This window comes from Podarcis raffonei, chromosome 12, assembly GCF_027172205.1.
Source record: "Podarcis raffonei isolate rPodRaf1 chromosome 12, rPodRaf1.pri, whole genome shotgun sequence".
NCBI classification, from domain to species: Eukaryota; Metazoa; Chordata; class Lepidosauria; order Squamata; family Lacertidae; genus Podarcis; species Podarcis raffonei.
In genome coordinates this window covers 8632257-8655538 of record NC_070613.1, presented here as the reverse complement: position 1 = coordinate 8655538, position 23282 = coordinate 8632257, and the positions used below count along the sequence as shown (strand labels likewise).

Genomic DNA, 23282 nt, shown 5'->3' with positions numbered 1-23282 from the left:
CCTGCTGAGGGCAGAATGATTATGAAGATGAACTAGAAAACATTCAATGTCCTACCCCAAATGAACTTAATTCACCTTTCGTTTACTTGGCAATTATGTGAACTACTTTCAGGTGTCATTCAGCTTTTTTCTTTTAACTTGTTTAGTGAGCTTTGTTCAACTGAACTAATTCATGCCAGGCACTGGGATGCATTGTAGATCCTGCAGTGAGCAGGAGGGGTTGGGCTGGAAAACCTCTTAAGGTCCCTTCCAGCTCTGTGTGTCTGCAGTGAGGGTGTCATTGGCGAGGAGGTATAGCAATGCAAAGTTGCCCTTGGGATGGTACAAGTTTTCATCCGGGAAGTGCTGGAGAGCAGGAGGACACCCAAAGAATGATTTTCACACTTGACAGGATAAGGAAAATGCCGGGCACAAAATCAGCCTGATTAAAGCTGTGCAGAATGTCCTGGTTAGCTTGGTGGGAGCAGCAGTCCAGTTTTGTAATTCGTTAGATGCAGAGAAAACAATGGATTATGTCTGGCTGCTGTTTTTGTATCATACCCAGGAATCCGCAGTGTGTGCGTAGAGCTAAGGGCGCACTGGAAATAGCCAGCGGTCTGTTACAGGCAGGGAGATCTGACTTGGGCAAAAGACAAGCTGGACCCTTTTGTGTACACCACACAAAGCTGTGTGGGTGTCCCGCCCTGTGTGGACAGCGAGAAGCAGCAACCTTTCCCCGTGGGGTAGCTTCCCTGCCGACGTTTGCGTGGACAGGCGGAGTCCCCCAGACCCCGGGCAGCCCCCCCGTCATGTGGAATAACGACTCAAGATAACGTGCTATGGGATTAAATTGGCCACAACTTTATTATATTTCAGATGTGGGTAGACCTTGGCTCAGGCATTGGGTGCTTATCCCTCCTAGTCCCCAGCCGGGGACCTAGGGAACATCAGGGTTATCCAGTGTGTGTGTAGGGGATGGGCCGGCTCTGGAGAACATATGTTCAAGCAGAAATAGCCACCCCCGTTCTGCTGCCGTTGCAGGGGAGCGCAATGATGACCACTCGGCGTACGGTCAAAGCCTCCCCTCAGGAACCCCTTTAACGGGGAACTCTGGTATCGCCGCTGCAAAGAGGGAAGATAGACTAAAGGATTCCGCCCAAGGCCTGATACCACCAAAGTTGTGACGTTTAGCTACTGGAAAGGCAAAACCTGCCAATGCAGTGGAATTCCTTTCCGGCCCTTTAACAGCGACCTTGACGTAGCAGTGCCCGCATACCTGTGAAGAAAAGTTAACCTGCAAAATAAGACTTAACTGAGGGTGGGTAGGGTGGGAGAAGCTCTGGAGCCAAGTGAGGATTCCCAGGTAAGATCCTCCCTCTATAGTGTGGGCAGGTAGTCCCTCCCCTACCTGGCCTGGTCTCCTTGGCAATGACCCCCCCCCGGCGGGATTGGACAACTGACTGAGGTAGGCGGAGACCTCCAGGTATCCCACCTGAGGGAAGGCGAAGCCAAGCCTGTGCTGATGGAGCCGCTCCAGATCCAGGGGCTGCGCGCATCCACACAAAGGGCGCCCCCTGTTTTATGCAGGGAGCGGTCATTGCACAAAAAGGGGCCACGGCAAAAATGCAGGGCAAGTCTAACACTCCATCCCAGGCAAAATACGTCAAACCAAAGCCCTAGGAGGTAGCTTCTCTGCTCTGATGCCCTTCTGGAGACATCTTATCTGCACCGACAGACTGTCACTATCATAGTGGATGAAAGGTTTCTTTTGTAGGAAAACTTGTTGTTTTTAATAAAGAAAAAGCTCTTATCCAGTTTGCTTCTCGATTCCGCCGTCCGCTTGCTGAGGAAGTGGCTGAGAGAGATTAATTTGTGGGCTGGATAACAGCTCTGAGGTTTGAGCTATCCGTGTCGCCATTGGAGTGGCAGACCTAACAGATATACCTCTGAATGGGAAAGTGATTGTGGGGATGGGCCCACTGAAATAACACCCACAGGCATTCATTCTGGTTTTCAGCGTGTTCTTATCAGCGCCTCCACATCCATTAATGGGGGAAAAGAGATGTTAAGTGGCTCTCTTCAAATCAGGACTGCGGAGGTGGGAAAGTATTTGGCCTTCGTAGCGCGCAAGAATAAAATCTGTTTTTAGGCAAACAGTCTGCCCCAGATCTGAAATTTATCGTAATCTATGCGACCCCTGTTTAAGTTTTACATTGTTTTAAAGAACAACTGTCACAACAATTGTAAGAATGTAAAAAGTGGCTAGGGACGTGGTTGGTGCTGTGGGTTAAACCACAGAGCCTAGGACTTGCCGATCAGAAGCTCGGCGGTTCAAATCCCACAATGGGGTGAGCTCCCAATGCTCGGTCCCTGCTCCTGCCAACCTAGCAGTTCGAAAGCAAGTCAAAGTGCAAGTACAGTGGTACCTCATATTAAGTACTTAATTCGTTCCGGAGGTCTGTTCTTAACCTGAAACTGTTCTTAACCTGAAGCACCACTTTAGCTAAAGGGGCCTCCTGCTGCTGCCGCGCAGCCGGAGCATGATTTCTGTTCTTACCCTGAAGCAAAGTTCTTAACCTGAAGCACTATTTCTGGGTTAGCGGAGAGTGTAACCTGAAGCGTATGTAACCCGAGGTACCACTGTAGATAAATAGGTACCGCTCCAGCGGGAAGGTAAATGCTGTTTCCGTGCGCTGCTCTGGTTCGCCAGAAGCGGCTTAGTCATGCTGGCCACATGACCCGGAAGCTGTACGCCGGCTCCCTCGGCTAATAAAGCGAGATGAGCACTGCAACCCCAGAGTCGGTCACGACTGGACCTAATGGTCAGGGGTCCCTTTACCTTTACATTTAAGAAGTGGCTACCGGACCCAACAGCCAGGCTCTTGGGTTCTTATGCAACCTGGGCATTGATAGAACTTTGGCCCAAAACTTTGAGCAGGCTGCTTGTTCATTCCTGCGGGAAAATGTTTTTCTCCTTGGGATGTCTGCAGAGTGCAAAGCGGCCCTTGCTTCCAGAAGTGAATGTGTCTGGGAGAACAGCCATCAGCCATCAGCCATTCTTCGCTCAGCGCTTGACAACTCTTATTTCCAAAAAACCCCATTTGCTGATGGAAGCATGTTATGCCAAGCTCAAGTGATCTGTGAATGCAGGACCCGTCTGCCTGCTGAGCTTTCTGATCGCTGGCATTTATCCACACCACTCAGTCCTGCCTAGCAAAGCCTTTCTCTGTTTCAAATGCCAGCCTGCCATGACAATGTCTGTTAGCTGTTTCCACTGCCGGATCAAATTCGGAGGTGGGTGGGAAACTCAATAGCTGGGGCAAGAACAGAAATATCATTGACAGGAGGGAGCCAGCAGTAAATCACACTGTGCAAGGAAGGTAGAGTTAACTCTTCATTAGCAAGAACAGGATCTGCACAGACTTGGTGGGGTGTCGGGCCCAATGAGCACAGGAACTCATCCTTGGTAGGTCTTGCCCCATGGATCAGTTGCTGAGACTAGAGGTTCTCGCCTCCCCACAGCTGGCTATGTCTCTTCCTTTCCCCAAGCAATCTGACACTGTGCCTGTATGCCTGTCTTGGCTGTTCCTGCTTCATGCCTCTTCTGGTTCTGGGAGATCAGGGGAGAGGGGAGCTTGTCACAGCAGGCGGAGGAGACACCTGTGAGTGTACAACAAGATGAATTTTAGCAGGGAGAAATGTAAAGTATTGCACTTGGGCAAAAAAAATGAGAGGCACAAATACAAGATGGGTGACACCTGGCTTGAGAGCAGTACATGTGAAAAGGATCTAGGAGTCTTGGTTGACCACAAACTAGACATGAGCCAACAGTGTGACGCGGCAGCTAAAAAAGCCAATGCAATTCTGGGCTGCATCAATAGGAGTATAGCATCTAGATCAAGGGAAGTAATAGTGCCACTGTATTCTGCTCTGGTCAGACCTCACCTGGAGTACTGTGTCCAGTTCTGGGCGCCACAGTTCAAGAAGGACACTGACAAACTGGAACGTGTCCAGAGGAGGGCAACCAAAATGGTCAAAGGCCTGGAAACGATGCCTTATGAGGAACGGCTAAGAGAGCTGGGCATGTTTAGCCTGGAGAAGAGGAGGTTAAGGGGTGATATGATAGCCATGTTCAAATATATAAAAGGATGTCACATAGAGGAAGGAGAAAGGTTGTTTTCTGCTGCTCCAGAGAAGTGGACACGGAGCAATGGATCCAAACTACAAGAAAGAAGATTCCACCTAAACATTAGGAAGAACTTCCTGACAGTAAGAGCTGTTTGACAGTGGAATTTGCTGCCAAGGAGTGTGGTGGAGTCTCCTTCTTTGGAGGTCTTTAAGCAGAGGCTTGACAACCATATGTCAGGAGTGCTCTGATGGTGTTTCCTGCTTGGCAGGGGGTTGGACTTGATGGCCTTTGTGGCTCTTCCAACTCTATGATTCTATGAGTCTTCACCAGCCAAACTCATCGCTGCCTCTTGGCCTCCTTCTCTCCTGCTTCAGCTTCTGCCTCTCATTCTGGACTTCTCTCTGCCCCAGACTCTCCCTGCTCACTAAATCCTGTTACCTCTTCAACGTCCGACACTTCCTCCTTCCCATCTTCTTCTCCCTCTGACCACTCATCATTGTCCCACCACCAATCCCTGGGCTCTGAACCTTCTTCATTGGGGTTTCCCAGCAGATCCCTCCCACTGTTCCTCCGTGTCCAGGCAGTCAATGACAGACAGAACTGCTAAGTATCTACAGTATAAATGTCTATAAGCACACAAGGATGGTAGCTGGCTGCAGCAAAGGCTGGTGGATTAGGATGAATGGGGCATTGCTCCACCAATCTCAGCCAGCCCCCACCTGCCCACCTTCTTCCTTGCAACCAATCTAAGGGGCTGAAAGTCGCTGTCAGCTTCCTCTTCCTGAGTCTCACTGTTGCCCTTATGGAACTCAGCAGGGAAGAGGAGGATGGGGAGAAAACTAGGATTAGTTGTCTCCACCTAGCATAGGCTCAGGCTCCGCCCAGCATTCACTCTGGCTCCACCTACCAGAATAAGCCCCGCCCCTGCAAGTTCCAGGTTGACAGGCCTGCGAATCGGAAGGTCACTTGTTCCCTGTAAAGTGGGGCAGGTGTGTGTGAGTGTGGTTTAAACCACAAAAGGGGCAAGTAGGTGGTTAAACATGGAAGCCCTCTTCCCAGGGAACTCTGGGAATCGTAGCTCTGTGAGGGGGATAGGGGCTGTCCCTTCAGCACCCTTTCGTTCTCCAAAGCTTTATTAGGCATTATTACAGTCGTACTTTGGTTCTCGAACAGAATGCGTTCCGGGAGTCTGTTTGCCTTCCGGAACTGTTCGAAAACCAAGACACGGCTTCTGATTGGCTGCAGGAGTGTCTAGTTTCTCTAGTTTCCGGGATTTAGAGACGACCAGATTTTTTGTCTTCTCCTAAGTTTGTTACTTTCACAGTAAGAAAACAAGGAGAGTAGCAGACAATTCAAACCTATCCTTCTCAGTGATAATAAGGTTGCATCATTCACATACAGTAAAAGTGGGACCGGGTTTTGGTTGATTTTGGGGGCATGTGATTCTGGTTTGGTTTTTTTTTGGGATGTGCTCTGGAAGATCTGATCCAAAATATATTAGAGAGAAAGGGGGCAAGAAACCTTCAGCACTCTTCACAAACTACGTTTCCCAGGATGCTTTGGGAGAAGCCAAGTGGTGTGATACTGCTTTAAATGTAGAGGCCGGACATGGCCTCAGAAAGGTCCAATGGATATTTTCCCTTTGTCCTTATATGCCAGCCTTTCTCAATTTGGTGTCCTTCATATGATTCAGACTACAATTCCCATCAGGCTGGGACTGATGGGAGTTGTAGTCCAAAACATCTGAAGGGCACCAGGTTGGGAAAGACTGACTGGGGTGAAGCCAGTCCCTTTCCAATCCAGGGAGGTCAGAGGAACACCAGAACTGGTGGTTCCCCCTCACTGAATCTTTTCACACAGAAGGATGACTGATAAGGGTCTCCCTTTAGGCTTTACAAGTTGCCTGTGGAGAAAAGATCCTTTTGCGGTTTCTATCTCATCTCAGCTGCCCAGATATATCTTAGGAGTCATTGTAGGCCTGTGGTTTAGTGAGATAATGCGCTGTAGTCTGCGTTGTAGTCTTATCTCCCTCGCTGCAGCCGGCTGTTACAAATCATGCTGTGATTTTTGAGGGGCATTGTTACTTTGCTCTCGCGAACAAATGCTTCATACGTCTCGCTAAAGCGTGGGATTCACTGCCGAGAGGTGTGGTGATAAAAGAAAGTACTTCTTTGTGCAGCGCACAATTAAACTCTGGAGCCGGCTCCCTCGGGAGGCAGCGAGGGCCACCAATTTGGAAGTCTTTAAAAAGAGGATTCGACGAATTCATGGAGAAGAAGGCTAAAATTGCTCTCAGCTAGATTGGTCTTAACTAGGGCCAGGGCCTTTTCAGTACTGGCCCTGACTTGGTGTAACACTCTGTCACAAAAGACTAAGGCCCTGGGGACGTGACATCTTTCTGCAGGGCCTGCAAGACGGAGCTGTTCCGCCTGGCCTTTGGTTTGGACTCAGTCTGACCCTTATGTTTCCCTCCCCTTATGGTTTTGATCTATGGCCTACTATTAAAATGAGGCTGCATTTTAAATTGCATTTTAACCCATATTTTAAGAGCCTAGGGCTTGCCGATCAGAAGGTCGGCAGTTCGAATCCCCGAGACAGGGTGAGCTCCTGTTTTTCGGTCCCAGCTCCTACCAACCTAGCAGTTTGAAAGCACGTCAAAAGTGCAAGTAGATAAATAGGTACTTCTCCGGTGGGAAGGTAAACGGCGTTTCCGTGCGCTGCTCTGGTTCGCCAGAAGCGGCTTAGTCATGCTGGCCACATGACCCGGCAAAACTGTCTGCGGACAAACGCTGGCTCCCTCGGCCTATAGAGCGAGGTGAACGTGCAACCCCAGAGTCGTCTGCAACTGGACCTAATGGTCAGGGGTACCTTTACCTTTACCTTTAAAAGCACGACTTGAAAACCAGGGGCAAGGGGAATGATTTTGCTGCATTTTAAGCCTCTAAAGCTTACCTATCCCTAGTCGTTTTGTACCACGTTGCTTGTGCTAGACAGTTAATCCCCTTTCTCTGAAATGTCTTCTTTGCGACTGACAGCTCTAGGAACCACAGTGTGCATCTCACATGTGTCCCACGCTCCTAGCTCGTATGAGAAGCAGAAGTGTGAAAACAGGTCTATAGGGAGCCGTTCTCTGCTTCCTTGTGGGAACACGTCGGCTTGTTTTCAAACTGCAATGAGGAACCCAAACCGGTTCCAGACGCTTGCTATTTTGCAGGTTGGGGACTCAGTGGCGCTCCAGCGGCTTCAGTTCACGCATTTAAAGTGGATTTCATCCTCTGAAAAGCCCCCTTTTGTGGCAAGGAAAGTGAGGCAAAAGTCCACCGGAAAGTGTGAGATAACAATTGCTTTACAGGCAATTGTAGAACCGCCTTACAAACAAATCAGAATGACTGATTAATAAATAACCAGTCCATTCCACGCAACTTGTTCCCCCAGCATTCATCCTGATTTGTTTCCACAAAGTTTACAGGGAAGTTAGATGGCATCGGCTGTTTACACAGCACTCATTCTGATTTGTAGGAAGGGAGGTTGTGCCAAGCAAACGTTATCCTCAACTTTCTTGTGCATTTCCCATCATTTCCCCATCACTGAAGTCCTGATTTGTTGGATGGCAAGTGTGTTTTTAACCCTACAGCTGTGGTACAATGGGTCGGTGTGTCTGGCTATTAACCAGAAGGTTGGTGGTTCAGACGGTTCGAGCCCAATGAATGGGGATACTCTGTTTCTTTTGTTTAATCCCTTACATCTCCTTTTACTTTATTATTATTTTTTGGTCTTAATAGAGAGGTGCTAGAACCTTTCTAGGGATGCAGGGAGCGCTATGGGTTAAGCCACAGAGCCTAGGACTTGCCGATCAGAAGTTTGGCGGTTCAAATCCCCGCGACGGGGTGCGCTCCCGTTGCTCGGTCCCAGCTCCTGCCAACCTAGCAGTTCGAAAGCACGTCAAAGTGCAAGTAGATAAATAGGTACCACTCTGGCGGGAAGGTAAACGGTGTTTCCGTGCGCTGCTCTGGTTTGTCAGAAGCGGCTTAGTCATGCTGGCCACATGCCCGGAAGCTGCACGCCGGCTCCCTCGGCCAATAAAGCGAGATGAGTGCACAACCCCAGAGTCGGACACGACTGGACCTAATGGTCAGGGGTCCCTTTAGAACCTTTTTAAAAAGCAGGTACTTGGGTTAAGACAGTGTGGGAAAAGAGCGAATCGGAGCGCTGGAAATTGTTGCTTGGCTCCTCTGCAAAATGCAGATAAGTCTGGGCTCTTAGCTCACTTTTGATAACAAAAAAGCGACCTGTTTGTTCCTGCAGTTTCCATTGAGGATATCCAAGACGTCAGGGCAGGCCACAGGACGGAAGGGATGGAAAGATACTGCAAGGATATACCCGAGCACCGCTGCTTTTCCATCATCTTCAAAGACCACAGGAAGAACCTGGACCTCATAGCTAGCTCTGAAACTGATGCCAATCACTGGGTGGCAGGCCTGGCCAAGATCATCGCCAAGAGCAACTCCATGAGCCAGCGGCAGAAATTACAACAGTATCCTTTTGTTTCGTTCCAGAAATATTATCACTAGTATGCATTTGTTTATTGCATTTATATCCAGTTGTAAGCTGAGGGCCCCATTCCCTTCAAGGTAACCTTTTTGGAGGGGGCAGGGACACACCTGTTGGTGGTGGGTGGGGCCAGGAACAAAATGGGTGGAGCATCAAATGCAAATGTTCTCTTTGTACAGAAGACTAGTTTCTACACAGAGTCACACAACCCTCTGTGGCCTCCATCAGGGAAGCAAAGTGAGTTTTCAGAGTCCAAGGAGACACTGTGGCCAGGCGTGAACACTCAAGGAAGGTGTGAGGCTGGGCAAGTAGGGGGTGTGGCCTGAGGAGAGTAGTAGTAGTAGTAGTAATTTATTACTCTGGGCAACTCCCAACAGAATATTGAAAACATGATAAAGCATCAAACATTAAAAACCTTCTGATACAGGGCTGCCTTCAGATGTTGTCTAAAAGTCAGATACAGTGGTACCTCAGGTTAAGTACTTAATTCGTTCCGGAGGTTCTTAACCTGTTCTTAACCTGAAGCACCGCTTTAGCTAATGGGGCCTCCTGCTGCTGCCGCGCCACCGGAGCACGATTTTTGTTCTCATCCTGAAGCAAAGTTCTTAACCTGAAGCACTATTTCTGGGTTAGCGGAGTCTGTAACCTGAAGCGTATGTAACCCGAGGTACCACTGTAGTTGTTTATTTCCTTGACATCTGATGGGAGGGCGTTCGACCGGGTGGGCGCCACCACCGAGAAGGTCCTCTGCCTGGTTCCCTGTAACCTCACTTCTTGCAGTGAGGGAACCGCCAGAAGGCCTTCAGAGCTGAACCTCAGTGTCCGGGCTGAACGATAGGGGTAGAGACTCTCCTTCAGGTATACTGAAGGCCAGACAGAAATATTCCGAGGGCCACCCCTGGGCCTGAGGTTCCCCATTCCTCTTCTAAAGTGACAGACTCCAGCACTGGGTTGAGAACCAGCCATTATGTTTGCTAAATCAGTGCCCCAAAGGACGACATTGGTTTCTGGAGAAAGCCCCTTTTTAACAGTGAAAACGTGTCCCTATTTGGGTATCGTTAAGCAAGCGGAGATAGACACAGCCCATTTGAAGGGGATAATTACCAGCATGTAACGTTCATGCCTTCTGATCTGGGCCATTTTCTTGGAAAACCCTGGCTTCCCAAAGACAAGCATGAGTTTGATGCTGCTTTTCAAGTTCCAGCTTGGACTTCTAAATTTAGATATTCGTCGGCCAGGGGTTTGATCCAGTTCAAACATTTTGAAAGCCAACTGCCTTTTTGAGCTGAGGCTTGGCTGAGGTCAACTCCCGCTGACTCTGTTTTGCGCAAGACAGAGGTTTTCCTTGAAGCTGCAATTACCTGTATTATAATTAGCTGGGCATTTTAATATTTGGGTACACTTGGGGAAAGATTAGTAGTCTGTTTGAAATGTGATGCAAGCACTGATTCACAACACTGCTCTCTCTCTGTGTGTGTGCACACACGTCTGAGTGTGTGTCATTGCAACCTTTAAATGATTTCTTCCAGTGCATTTAGCATGCTGAATTTTGCTTTGCCAACGTCTCACATGCACCATTAATATAAATCAGGGATGGGGAACCCTTTACAGACCAAGGGCCACATTTCCTTCTGGAGGCCACATTCTGAGCAGTATCAGAGGCAAATAAAGGGGCAGAGTACAGCGGTACCTCGGTTTAAGAACAGTCCTGTTTACGAACGATTCAGTTTACGAACTCCGCAAAACCGGAAGTAGTGTTCCGGTTTGCGAACTTTACCTCGGTCTAAGAACGGAATCTGAACAGTGGAAGGGCACCGGCGGCGGGAGGCCTCATTAGGGAAAGTGTGCCTCGGTTTAAGAACAGTTTTGGTTTAAGAACAGACTTCCGGAACAGATTAAGTTTGTAAACCAAGGTACCACTGTAATGGATGACAAATTTAACTTGTACAGTGGTACCTCGGGTTACATATGCTTCAGGTTACATATGCTTCTGGTTACAGACTCCACTAACCCAGAAATAGTACCTCAGGTTAAGAACTTTGCTTCAGGATGAGAACAGAAATAGTGCAGCGGCGGCGCAGCGGCAGCAGGAGGGCCCATTAGCTAAAGTGGTGCTTCAGGTTAAGAACAGTTTCAGGTTAAGAACGGACCTCCGGAATGAATTAAGTACTTAACCTGAGGTACCACTGTATTTTGAAACCAGAGCCACCTGCTTTCACACACATTCGCCCCCCAAAAGCTTAGGATGTAATATTGGGAGAGGAGGGTTTTTTTTTAATGTAGATCCCTTAACAAGTGACTGAACAGCTGGATCCACGCTTGCTTGCGGAAGGCAGATAAGAACAAAGACAACAAGATGAGCTTTAAAGAGCTCAAGAACTTCATGAAGGAAGTCAACATACAAGTCGATGACAACTATGCCCGGAATATCTTTGAGGTAAGGAGAATTTAATTTGCCCACTTGCAAGCCTATTTTGTTATGAGGCAGTGGTGTTTCATGAAACGGTAGGGACCCGATCCTATGGATATTCTCTGGAAGGAAGCCTGATAGGTTCCAGTGGGACCTCCTCTTGAGTAAAGCATATGGAAAGCGTAGGATTTGCACTCATTAGACACGTGTGTGTGTGTGTGTGTGTGTGTGTGTGTATTCCTGACTCTCAGAATTTTGTAGGAGGGATTCAGTCGAATATTGGAAATTTTGGGTTGCATAATTAAAGCGGATTAAAGCACACCGAATAGCAATGGAGCAGAAATTCAGTTTTGTTCATGTTTAAAGCCAAACCTACTGAATTCTTTCTAGAAAAACATACAAACCGAATTGACACAGCTGGCCTTAAAAATTCACACTTGTCTGAATTTTGCAATGCAGTTTGCAAAAAAAAAAATGCATATGGCTAGTGAAAAGGACACACACAAATACAAAAAAGCGTGCAAGAAATGTGTATGTTAGGCAAGATTGCATACAAACATGCAGGCAACTCCCCCCCAATTTACGCAGGTGTTACATTCTGAGTCACCGCACGTGTCAGGGAAATCACGTATATTTGAAACACCATTGGAGAAGCCTGCAAACACTCAATTCCTCCCCTTTTTGTGACGTTTTGGGGTCACTTCTTGGTTGAATACAATGCATGTGTGTGCGGTAACACACATATTGAATGCGCATAGGTACTTTAGGATAAATGTATGTTAAAATGCTAATGCAGTTTCATGAGGACTTAAGAAGCAGCGGCACAAAGTGATGTGGAAATGTGGAAACTGAATTTAAGATTGGGGAAAAATGAGAAACTGAGGGAAACCAAAATGGAGAGAATCCCTCTTCTCTATTCTGAAGCCTTCAAAATGGCAGCTCCCTTTTCCAGCTCCCAGAATCCACTCTTCCTTCCCAACTTTATTTAGCCAAGTCCGATTCAGCCCTAAAACAGAGAGAAAAAGGCCTGGTACGTCGGCGAGATCTGCCAATCATGTACTCCATGCCCAGCCGCAAAGTTGACCTTTTCCAATGACCCCTATCTGTTTTGCATTGTCTAGCCCTGGTTCAGGTTTCAACCCATAAAGAAGAAGGGTTTTTACCTCTTCTCTCTGCGTTCACAGCAATGCGACAAATCCCAGACGGACACTTTGGAAGACGACGAGATCGAGGAATTCTATAAGATACTGACCGAACGGCGCGAGATCGACGAGATCTTCTCTGAGCACTCCAACGGCCAGGCCGTGATGTCGCTGGAGGATCTGGTGAGGTTCCTTCGAGAAGAACAGCGTGAGGAGAATGCAGGGCCTGAATTGGCGCTCTCTCTGATAGAGCGATACGAACCCAACGGAAGTGGTACGTTGGTAACACTTTGGATTTGACAATATTAACACTGAATGCGTGCAGAGGAGGGCGGCCAGGACGATGAAGGGTCTGGAAACCAAGCCTTATGAGGAATGGTTGAGGGAGTTGGGTATATGTTTAGAATGGAGAACAGGAGACTGAGAGCTGAGGTGGTAGCCATCTTCAAATATCTGAAGGGCTGTCACATGGCAGGTAGAGCAAGCTTGCTTTCTCCCACTCCGGAGGGTAGGGTCAGAACCAACGAATTCGAGTTATAAGAAAGGAGATTCTGACTAAACATCAGGAATAATTTTCTGATGGTATGAGAAGGCTATAATTCATGGGTAGGCAAACTAAGGCCCGGGGCCGGATCCGGCCCAATCGCCTTCTAAATCTGGCCCGTGGAGGTCTGGGAATCAGTGTGTTTTTACATGAGTAGAATGTGTGCTTTTATTTAAAATGCATCTCTGGGTTATTTGTGGGGCGCAGGAATTCATTCATCCCCCCCCCTGAAATATAGTCCGGCCCCCCACAAGGTCTGAGGGACAGTGGACCAGCCCACGGCTGAAAAAGGTTGCTGACCCCTGCTATAGTTTGTTTGTTTGTTTGTTTGTTTCTTTTTCTTTCTTTCTTTCTTTCTTTCTTTCTTTCTTTCTTTCTTTCTTTCTTTCTTTCTCTCTCTCTCTCTCTCTCTCTCTCTCTCGATTTTCACCAACAATTTTCACCAGCAACACTATCAAAGCAGCTCACATAAATACAATAAAGGAAAACAATAAGATTTAATTTCTGAAAATCAGAATTAAAACTGAATATTCAATGTCTAAAAGCTGGCAACACCCCCTGCCAAAAGCCATGTAGTCACAGCCTGACCCATTCTCAGTTTTGTCCTTTTCTTCTCCCCATTGTACTCCCCCCCCCTTCTTTTTCTACAGTCAAGGGACAAAATGTCATGACGAAAGACGGCTTCCAGATGTATTTGCTGTCTCCCCACGGAAACGTATTCAATCAGGCTCACATCCCCGTGTACCAGGACATGACCCAGCCGCTGAGCCACTATTACATATCGTCTTCGCACAACACCTACCTCATGGAGGACCAGCTGAGAGGACCCAGCAGCACCGAGGCTTACATCAGGTTCGGCACATCATCTCCCCTCTTGGAAGAGCCAAGAGAGTTGTCAGAGGGGCCTGGGAGAGGTGCTTCCATTTTAATTACCCACAGTGCCCCTGGGGCACAGCATCACCCCAAGGCATTGTGGGAAGTTAAAAAGGGCGGCACTTATCAGACCCAGCAACTCGGTGCTCCTCAGTGTGCCAAACAAACAATTTGTTTCAGAGCTGTAGTCCGAAAGATCCGGAAGCCACCAGGTCAGCAAAGGCTGGGGTAAGGGGAGAATTTGTGAGCAGCCTTGGGTCCTAGCCGCATGAGACATTTGAAGTGGTATCACTTTAAACAGTCGTGGCTTCCCCCGCAAAGAATCATGGGAACTGTAGTTTGTTAAGGATGCTGAGAGTTCTTAGGAGATCCATATTCCCCCACCCCCAGAACTACAATCCCCAGCATTCCCTGGGAGGAGAGATTGGTTGCTAAACCATTCTGGGAACCGCAGGTCTTGGGAGAGAAACAGCCATCGTTCTGGCCGTTGCTCAGCGACAAAACATTTGCTTTGTATGGAGAAGGTCCCCAATATCTGCAGACATGTCTGGGAAAGACTCCCTCCCTGAAACCCCGGAGAGCTGCTGCCAGTCCGTGTCAACGGTATTGCACCCGTGTGTAAATTAATTGAAACAAACAATGTAGTTTATTGTAGAAAACTCACATATACATGTACAAAACTCACATATACGTACATTTGTAATGGATATGGCCTCCGCTGTTTTTAAGCAGCATTTGAACATGGTTTGGCATGGTTCGAACAGTCACTGTTGATTTTCGGATCCCTGTATCACAGAGAGCCAGTGTGGTGTAGTGGTTAAGAGCGGTAGTCTCGTAATCTGGGGAACCGGGTTCGCTTCCCCGCTCCTCCACATGCAGCTGCTGGGTGACCTTGGGCTAGTCACACTTCTTTGAAGTTTCTCAGCCCCACTCACCTCACAGAGTGTTTGTTGTGGGGGAGGAAGGGAAAGGAGAATGTTAGCCGCTTTGAGACTCCTTAAAGGGAGTGAAAGGTGGGGTATCAAATCCAAACTCTTCTTCTACTTGAATCAAACTCTTCTTCTACTTCTTTCTTCTACAAGAAAGAAGATTCCACCTAAACATTAGGAAGAACTTCCTGACAGTAAGAGCTGTTCGACAGTGGAATTTGCTGCCAAGGAGTGTGGTGGAGTCTCCTTCTTTGGAGGTCTTTAAGCAGAGGCTTGACAACCATATGTCAGGAGTGCTCTGATGGTGTTTCCTGCTTGGCAGGGGGTTGGACTCGATGGCCCTTGTGGTCTCTTCCAACTCTATGATTCTATGATTCTAAGGCCTGAATGAGCTTCTCCATAGTCATACAGTCTACAGCACGGAGGCGACTTTTGCATATAGCCCACAGATTCTCAATGGGATTTACGTCCAGGGAATTCCCTGTCCTATCAAGTACCTGTATTTGCTGCTCTGTCATGAATTTCTTCACCACTTTCAATGTTTGACAGGGGGCTAGAGTCTTGCTGCAATATCCCAGTACTGCCAGGATACCTCTTTTCCAGCTCTGGAATAACTCTCTTCGTAGAACCTCAGTATATTGTGGCAAGCACATCATTCCTTCTATTGGCTTCCGGCTTCCGGCACCATAATGATCAATTGACTTTTCGTGTTTGTTTTGAGTATAGGATGACGAGTCAGATAGAAAACATGCTTTGTTTCAGTTAATTTGCACAAGGGTCTAGGCTAGTTGGGGCCAATGGGTCTGACTTCGTATAAGGCAGCTCCACATATATGGGCACCTCCTCCTTTCGCCATTTCTGAGAATCTCATTTTGAACAACTCCCAACAGACCCTGTGATGTTTCCTTTGCAGAGCCCTGACCAAAGGCTGCCGGTGTATAGAGCTGGATTGCTGGGACGGGCCTAATTCAGAGCCCGTCATTTACCACGGCTACACGCTCACCTCCAAGATCCTCTTCTGCGATGCCATCAAAGCCATCAAGAACTACGCTTTCAAAGTAAGGGCTGCTCCTTTCCCTCCAGCCAGCACCCTAGCTTTAAATCTCTTTATGCCTTTTGTACCACTGTGGTCTAAACCATTGAGCTTAGGACTTGCTGATCAGAAGGTCGGTGGTTCGAATCCCCACGACGGGGTGAGCTCCCGTTGCTCGGTCCATGCTCCTGCCAACCTAGCAGTTTGAAAGTGCAAGTAGATAAATAGGTACCACTCCGGTGGGAAGGTAAATGGCATTTCCATGCACTGCTCTGGTTCACCAGAAGCAGCTTAGTCATGCTAGCCACATGACCCGGAAGCTGTACGCCGGCTCCCTTGGCCAATAAAGCGAGATAAGCGCTGCAACCCCAGAGTCGGCCACGACTGGACTTAATGGTCAGGGGTCCCTTTACCTTTACCATTGCATGACACTTTGAGACATGCCGCGAGCAAGAAATGGAAATAGCAACAATAGGCATTTTTTTTTAAAAAAGTCCCAGTTAAAATGCCCGGGTGAATTTATTGCTTAAAAAACCTACATGCCTAAAGTCAAGCTATGCAGGAACCCAATGGCCTTTTTGGGGAAAGTTTTTCGGCACCGGTGTTGCTGCAATCTGGGGCAAATGCTTTTTCTGAGAAACTAACCGAGAGAGCACACACCCAGAATAGTGCAACTAATCCTGGTGATTTTGCTAAAATATGACTTCTCTTTATTCAAATGGACACCCTGATGTCTAGCAACTACCAAATAAGCATATACCGTAGATTAGGGGTCAGCAAGCTTTTTCACCAGGGGGCCAGTCCACAGTCCCTCAGACCTTGTGGGGGGCCAGACTATTTTTTTTTGGGGGGGGGGAATGAACGAATTCCTATGCCCCACAAATTACCCAGAGATGCATTTTAAATAAAAGCACACATTCTACTCATGTAGAAACACGTTGATTCCCGGACTGTCCATGGGCCGGATTTAGAAGGCGATTGGGCTGGATCCGGCCCCTGGGCCTTCGTTTGCCTACCCATGCCATAGATGTATAAAGACATCTGTTGCATTAGACTTGTGTTCTGGGGTAGGGGGAAGACCAAGTGTTTGGATAATGTTTCTTGAAAATTAATAACGTTTAAATTATTATTTTTTTGAAAAAAAGAAGGCTCTGCTCTGTGGGCCCCTTGATTTTACTTCCCCAAAAGCAAGCACCCAGCAGAGCAGGACCTTTCTTGAAGAGCTTGAGGCTGGAGTCACTCGTACAGGAGGAAAACAGCAGTTATTCATGTATTAATGTCACTGTTCTCTCACCCCGCCCCCAGACCTCTCCTTATCCTGTCATCATATCCCTGGAGAACCACTGTAGTCTTGAGCAGCAGAAAACGATGGCGTACCACATGCACAACATCTTGGAAGACATGTTGTTGGTGGCGCCAGTCGACTCCAATGCTTCCGAGCTCCCTTCGCCGGAGGTGAGTTCACCTGCATTTTATTAGCACATAAAACGCGGCAGCTGCCATCTTGGTTGACAAACTAAGTCGGGCGGTGGGGACCTGTGGCCCTCCAGACGTTGTGGGACTACAACTCCCCTCAGCCCCAGACAGCATTGGCTGATGGTTTGGGATGATAGGAGATGTAGTCCTCCTTCCCAGACCATTGGCCATGCTTCCCGAGGCTGATGGGAATTGGAGTCCCACCATGTCTGGAGAGATACTGATCCTGTTCCACCATTTGCACCCTTTGCCTCTGTTATATCTCTTTTTTTCTTTTCCTTTTTCCTCTAGCAATTAAAGGGGAAAATTCTCGTGAAAGGGAAGAAGCTGAGCCCAGAGACGGAAGAAGTCTCTGATGAGGATGAAGCGGCTGAAATGGAAGACGAAACCGTGAAGATCGAGGTGGAGAGGAAAAGGACGGTGAGCTTCGTGGACCATGTTAGCAATTCCAGGCCCTGATTTTGCATGTTCTTAGCAACCGCTAGGGACACGGGTGGCGCTGTGGGTTAAACCACAGAGCCTAGGACTTGTTGATCAGAAGGTTGGCGGTTCGAATCCCCGCGACGGGGTGAGCTCCCGTTGCTCGGTCCCTGCTCCTGCCCACCTAGCAGTTCGAAAGCACGTCAAAGTGCAAGTAGATAAATAGGTACCGCTCTGGCGGGAAGGTAAACGGCGTTTCCATGCGCTGCTCTGGTTCACCAGAAGTGGCTTAGTCATGCTGGCCACATGACCCGGAAGCTGTACGGCGGCTCCCTCGGCCAATAAAGCAAGATGAGTGCCGCAACCCCAGAGTCGGTCATGACTGGACCTAATGGTCAGGGGTCCCTTTACCTTTACCTTACTCTGAGTAAGATGAACATCGACTACAACCATGGAGATTTATAGGCCGGTGGGTTGTTTTACTCCGTGCCTCCTGCCCCTGAAATTATGATGAATTCTCAGTTTTCTACCTTGTTCCTTGCTCCTTTTCAGAGTGAAAAACTGAAGCTTGCCCAGGAGCTATCTGACACTGTGGTCTACTGCAAAAGCGTCCACTTCCAAGGTTTCAATAATACCGATTGCAATGAAATGTCATCCTTCAGCGAAAGCAAAGCTTTGAAGCTGGCCCAGGAATCTGGTAAGTAGCCTGGTCTGGTGTGTTCAAAAGAGAGATCCACCAATCAAACATAATCCAAGAACATGGGGGGGAGTGACCTGAAGTAAAACACTGCTGTGTAGTTGTTGTTGTTGTTTAGTCGTGTCCGACTCTTCGTGACCTCATGGACCAGAGCACATCAGGCACTCCTGTCCTCCACTGCCTCCCGCAGTTTGATCAAACTCATGCTGGTAGCTTCAAGGACACTATCCAACCATCTCGTCCTCTGTTGTCCCCTTCTCCTTGTGCCCTCCATCTTTCCCAACATCAGGGTCTTTTCCAGGGAGTCTTCTCTTCTCATGAGGTGGCAAAGTCTTGGAGCCTCAGCTTCAGGATATGTCCTTCCAGTGAGCACTCAGGGCTGATATCCTTCAGAATGGATACGTTTGATCTTCTTGCAGTCCACGGGACTCTCAAGAGTCTCCTCCAGCACCAGAATTCAAAAGCATCCATTCTTCGGCGATCAGCCTTCTTTATGGTCCAGCTCTCACTTCCATACATCACTACTGGGAAAACCATAGGTTTAGCTATATGGACCTTTGTTGGCAAGGTGATGTCTCTGCTTTTTAAGAGTGTGCTTCACGATGCTAGCCAGCCATAGCCATTCCCATTCCCAGGACACTCCATTCCAGCCAGCTAGCCATTTTCTATTTATTACCCCCTAATAACCAGCCAGCATTCCATGGCTATTGATTATACTCAGTCCTTATGGGCTTTTGGGGGGGTGTCTCCCCCACTTTTGACCCCCCCATCTTATAAGCTTACAAGGAGGGCATTCCAAAGCACTCCTTCCCCTTATTTCTCATTTCTGGCACCACCCATTCACAGGTATACCGCTGCTGAACCTGGAAGATCTGTTTGGCCAGCGTCACTAATAATGCTCAGTATATTTGTTTTGTCAGATCCTGGTGGCCACATTCACGTGTGATAGCCTTAAAAAAAAATTTAAATTGAATTTTACATTTTTATCATGCTAACAACATTTCAGGGACGCGGGTGGCGCTGTGGGTTAAAGCCTAGGGCTTGCCGATCAGAAGGTGAGATGAGCGCCGCAACCCCAGAGTCGGTCACAACTAGACCTAATGGTCAGGGGTCCCTTTACCTTTTTAACAACATTTCAATTCATCAAAATCAAAGAAATACATTCTCCAGATTCCCCACCCCCGACTTCCCTCAACTTCCTCTCCTGGTTTTTTACATATTCAATCCCCCTGCTTGCTTTGTTATATCTTCATATAAATTCTTTATATTAGTTGTCATTATTATCTCTTATCATTTGACCATCATTTTTAAAATTTCTGTATTTATTTTTGTTAATTGCAAGTGTTTACTCAAACCCTGCTAGTGAGTCCATTTCTTTACATTGTTTCTGTAAATGGATCCAAACTATAAGAAAGAAGATTCCACCTAAACATTAGGAAGAACTTCCTGACAGTAAGAGCTGTTTGACAGTGGAATTTGCTGCCAAGGAGTGTGGTGGAGTCTCCTCCTTTGGAGGTCTTTAAGCAGAGGCTTGACAACCATATGTCAGGAGTGCTCTGATGGTGTTTCCTGCTTGGCAGGGGGTTGGACTCGATGGCCCTTGTGGTCTATTCCAACTCTATGATTCTATGATTCTACAACATAAATGGTTCCCAATCTTTTTAAAAATTCTCTATTGTCTTTATCTCTAAGTCTTTCTGTTAGCTTCGCCATTTCAGCATATTCCATCAGTTTTTGTAGCTATTCTTCTTTGGTTGGCATTTCATCACTTTTCCATCTTTGGGCTAGCATCCTAGCCGCAGCCGTAGCATACATTAAAAAGTTTCTTCTTTCCTCTTGTCCGATCTTGACCTGAAGTGCCTAATAAAAAAGCTTCTGGTCTTTTAGCAAACATTATCGTAAATATTTTCTTAATTTCATTATAAATCATATCCCAATAATTTTCAATCATTCTGCAATTCCACCACATATGAAAAAGTGCCTTCTTTACATTCCCAACACTTATTGGAGCCTCATGTGTGATAGCCTTAATTATGTGTTGTACAGTGGTACCTCGGGTTACATACGCTTCAGGTTACATATGCTTCAGGTTACAGACTCTGCTAACCCAGAAATAATACCTCGGGTTAAGAACTTTGCTTCAGGGTGAGAACAGAAATCGCACGGCGGCGGCACGGCAGCAGCAGGAGGCCCCATTAGCTAAAGTGGTGCTTCAGGTTAAGAACAGTTTCAGGTTAAGAACGGACCTGCAGAACAAATTAAGTACGTAACCAGAGGTACCACTGTACGAAGAAGAGTTTTCCGCCCTCACAACCCTGTCTCTCTGGGTCACCCCAGCTCTCCCATAGTTCCATTATGATTAGAGGAGGAGAAAGAAATTGTCATTTTTTTTTCTGTTCTCATTCCAGGGACCGACTTTATCCATCACAACACCAGGCACCTGAGCAGAATCTACCCTGCAGGATGGAGGACGGATTCGTCTAACTACAACCCTGTTGACATGTGGAATGTGGGGTGCCAAATTGGTAAATTGGGTTGTTAAAATCAACATGGCTTATTTAGTTGTGAATAACTGGGGATGAAAGGGGGCTGTGAAGTAATCTTATCTCTGTCTTTCTGTCTGTTTGTCTTATCACCCGCCCTTCTCTTTAAGGCCCCAGAGTGGTTGCAGCATTAAAACACAATATTAAAATTGGTTCAAAACGTATTACAGTCCTAAAAATGAGGCGGGTGCAGCAATCACACAGGGTCCCCGGACGTTTCACCGTCTATTGATCCCTGTGCCACCACTTTATTTCTCGCTGCCACCACCCAGGCCCTACCTGGGACAATACTGAGTCCAGTCAGGGTTAAATTGGAACATAAACTTCTGTTTATTTATTGCAGTTTAGCAAGTGTGTGGTTTCATAAACGGTATCGGTCAATTACATTCATATCCAGACCTATAACTTCCGCTACCTGCTCTCCCTCACTATACCACCTCTCAGATATTTATCATATTTTTCGCTCTATAAGACGCACTTTTCCCCCTCCAAAAATTAAGGGTAAATGTGTGTGCATCTTATGGAGCGAATGCAGGCTCCTTGGCTTCAGCGATAGCAACGCGAAGCCTCCGAAGCGCAGTGAGTGCGCTCCCGCTGCGCTCCGGAGGCTTCGCGTTGCTTTTGCGCACCGACCCCTCTCGCTCTCCAGGCTTCAGGGATAGCCACCTGAAGCCTTTGTAGTGCAGCGGGACCCTGCACTGCGCTCCAAAAACTTTGGGGTTAGCTGCGCAAAGTCTCCGCAGGGCAGCAGGGTGAAGGCACCCCGCTGCCCTGCGGAGGCTACAAACGTTGTCCCTGAAGCCAGAACAGCGAGACGGAACGCTCCGTCTCGCTGTTCTAGCTTGGGGATGGCTGCGCAAAGGCTGCAAAGGCTGTCCCCGAAGCCTCAAGCCTTTGGAGTGCAGCGGGAACTTGCGCTCCGCTCCAAAGGCTTTGGGTCAGCAAAAGGAACCTGAAGCCTTTGGAGCACAGTGCGAGGTCCCGCTTCACTCCAAAGGCTTCAGGGATCTTTGAGGCTGGCGGTGGGGGAAAGCAGCGCTTCCCCCCACCACCAGCCCCACAAGCTTGGGGGGCAGTGGCAAGGCTGCGCACAGCCTTTGCGCTGTTCCCTGACCTACTCTTTGGGGCTGGCAGTGGGGGAAAGCAGCGCTTCCCCCCACTGCCATCCCCACAAGCTTGGAGGGCAGCGGAAAGGCTGCGTGCAGCCTTTGTGCTGTTCCCCGACCTGCTCTTGAATGCACCTTGAACGCACCTTGTTTTAGAGGGGGAGAACACGAATCCCCCCCCGTTCTCCCCCTCCTATGGTCCAGTGCGTCCTATGGTCCGGTGTGTCCTATAGAGCGAAAAATACGGTACACCTCAAGTGTCAAAAGCCAGGATAAACAGGTGCAGTTTCAGCGTTCTCCGGAAGCTGTACAACAACTCTCCATGGCGCAATCAAAAGGACTACGTTACTTTTCCAGAACACGACAATGTTCTGTAAATCTGCTATTGTGCCCCATTCAACGGGTTAAGGGCTACTAATGATCATTCACACCTAAATGAAGCATTGGCTTGTAAAATAATAATTCGCCAATTAATTGTACGTATTTCTCCCCCCTCCCCCAGTTGCCTTGAATTTTCAGTCCAAGGGAACCGATATGGATGTCTACCAAGGCCAATTCCAGGAAAATGGCTTTTGCGGGTACGTCCTAAAGCCGGAATTTCTGCGGGATGAGCAGTCCAGGTTCAACCCCAAGGCTGTCTCAGAAGGGCCATGGTGCACCAAGAAGAAACTCCAGGTGAAGGTAGGAATTGGAAACGAGGATTACATGCAGTTGGTGCCCCAGAGCTGTTCCTTATTGTCCCCTGGAAGGCTTTCAAGTCACGATGGGCACTCAAGACCCAACAACTATCCCCCTCTTTCTCTCTTACAGGTCATCACAGGCCAGCAACTGCCCAAGGTGAACAAGAGCCAAAACTCCATTGTGGACCCCAGGGTGATAGTCGAGATCCATGGCGTCCAGAGGGACAACGAGAAGAAGCAAACCACCGTCATTGACAACAACGGTAAGAGGAGGAGTCTTCACCAGCCAAACTCATCGCAGCCTCTTGGCCTCCTTCTCTCCTGCTTCAGCTTCTGCCTCTCATTCTGGACTTCTCTCTGCCCCAGACTCTCCCTGCTCACTAAACCCTGTTACCTCTTCAATCCCCAACACTTCCTCTTCCCAGTCTTCTCCCTTTGACTGCTCATAGTCATCCCACCACCATTCCCCGGGCTCTGAGCCTTCTTCCCTTGGAGGTTCCCCAGCTGGTTCCTCCCACCATTCCTCTGCATCCAACCAGTCCATGACACCAAGGCGCTTAGAAACCATGAGCTTAAAGTCCAGCCCAGTGGTTCTGCTGCATAGTGATTGAAAAAGGACCAAGATTTTGGCCGCCATACCTTCTGGGCTGCTACTCTGACAAACCCCTTGGCTCCTAGCTTGGAGAGGCTCTTTCTTCTTGCTGTAGCTGGGTAAATGGAGATTCAATAGCGGCTTTGTTCATTTGTTTCCTGGCAAAGGAAAAAGCTGA

The 23282-nt window shown here is 48.0% G+C and overlaps 1 protein-coding gene across 2 annotated transcripts in view; it reads left to right on the top strand.

The window, feature by feature from the left end:
• PLCD1 (phospholipase C delta 1) overlaps positions 1–23282 on the top strand; it is a 68340-nt gene that overhangs the window by 38683 nt on the left and 6375 nt on the right. For both annotated transcript variants that reach the window (XM_053409860.1, XM_053409859.1), the window contains exons 3-13: positions 8414–8642; positions 10967–11096; positions 12254–12485; positions 13406–13607; positions 15471–15615; positions 16896–17045; positions 17358–17486; positions 18039–18183; positions 20592–20708; positions 22335–22513; positions 22643–22775. In XM_053409860.1, the coding sequence (XP_053265835.1) occupies positions 8414–8642; positions 10967–11096; positions 12254–12485; positions 13406–13607; positions 15471–15615; positions 16896–17045; positions 17358–17486; positions 18039–18183; positions 20592–20708; positions 22335–22513; positions 22643–22775 (1791 nt within the window). The remainder of the gene's footprint in view (positions 1–8413; positions 8643–10966; positions 11097–12253; positions 12486–13405; positions 13608–15470; positions 15616–16895; positions 17046–17357; positions 17487–18038; positions 18184–20591; positions 20709–22334; positions 22514–22642; positions 22776–23282) is intronic.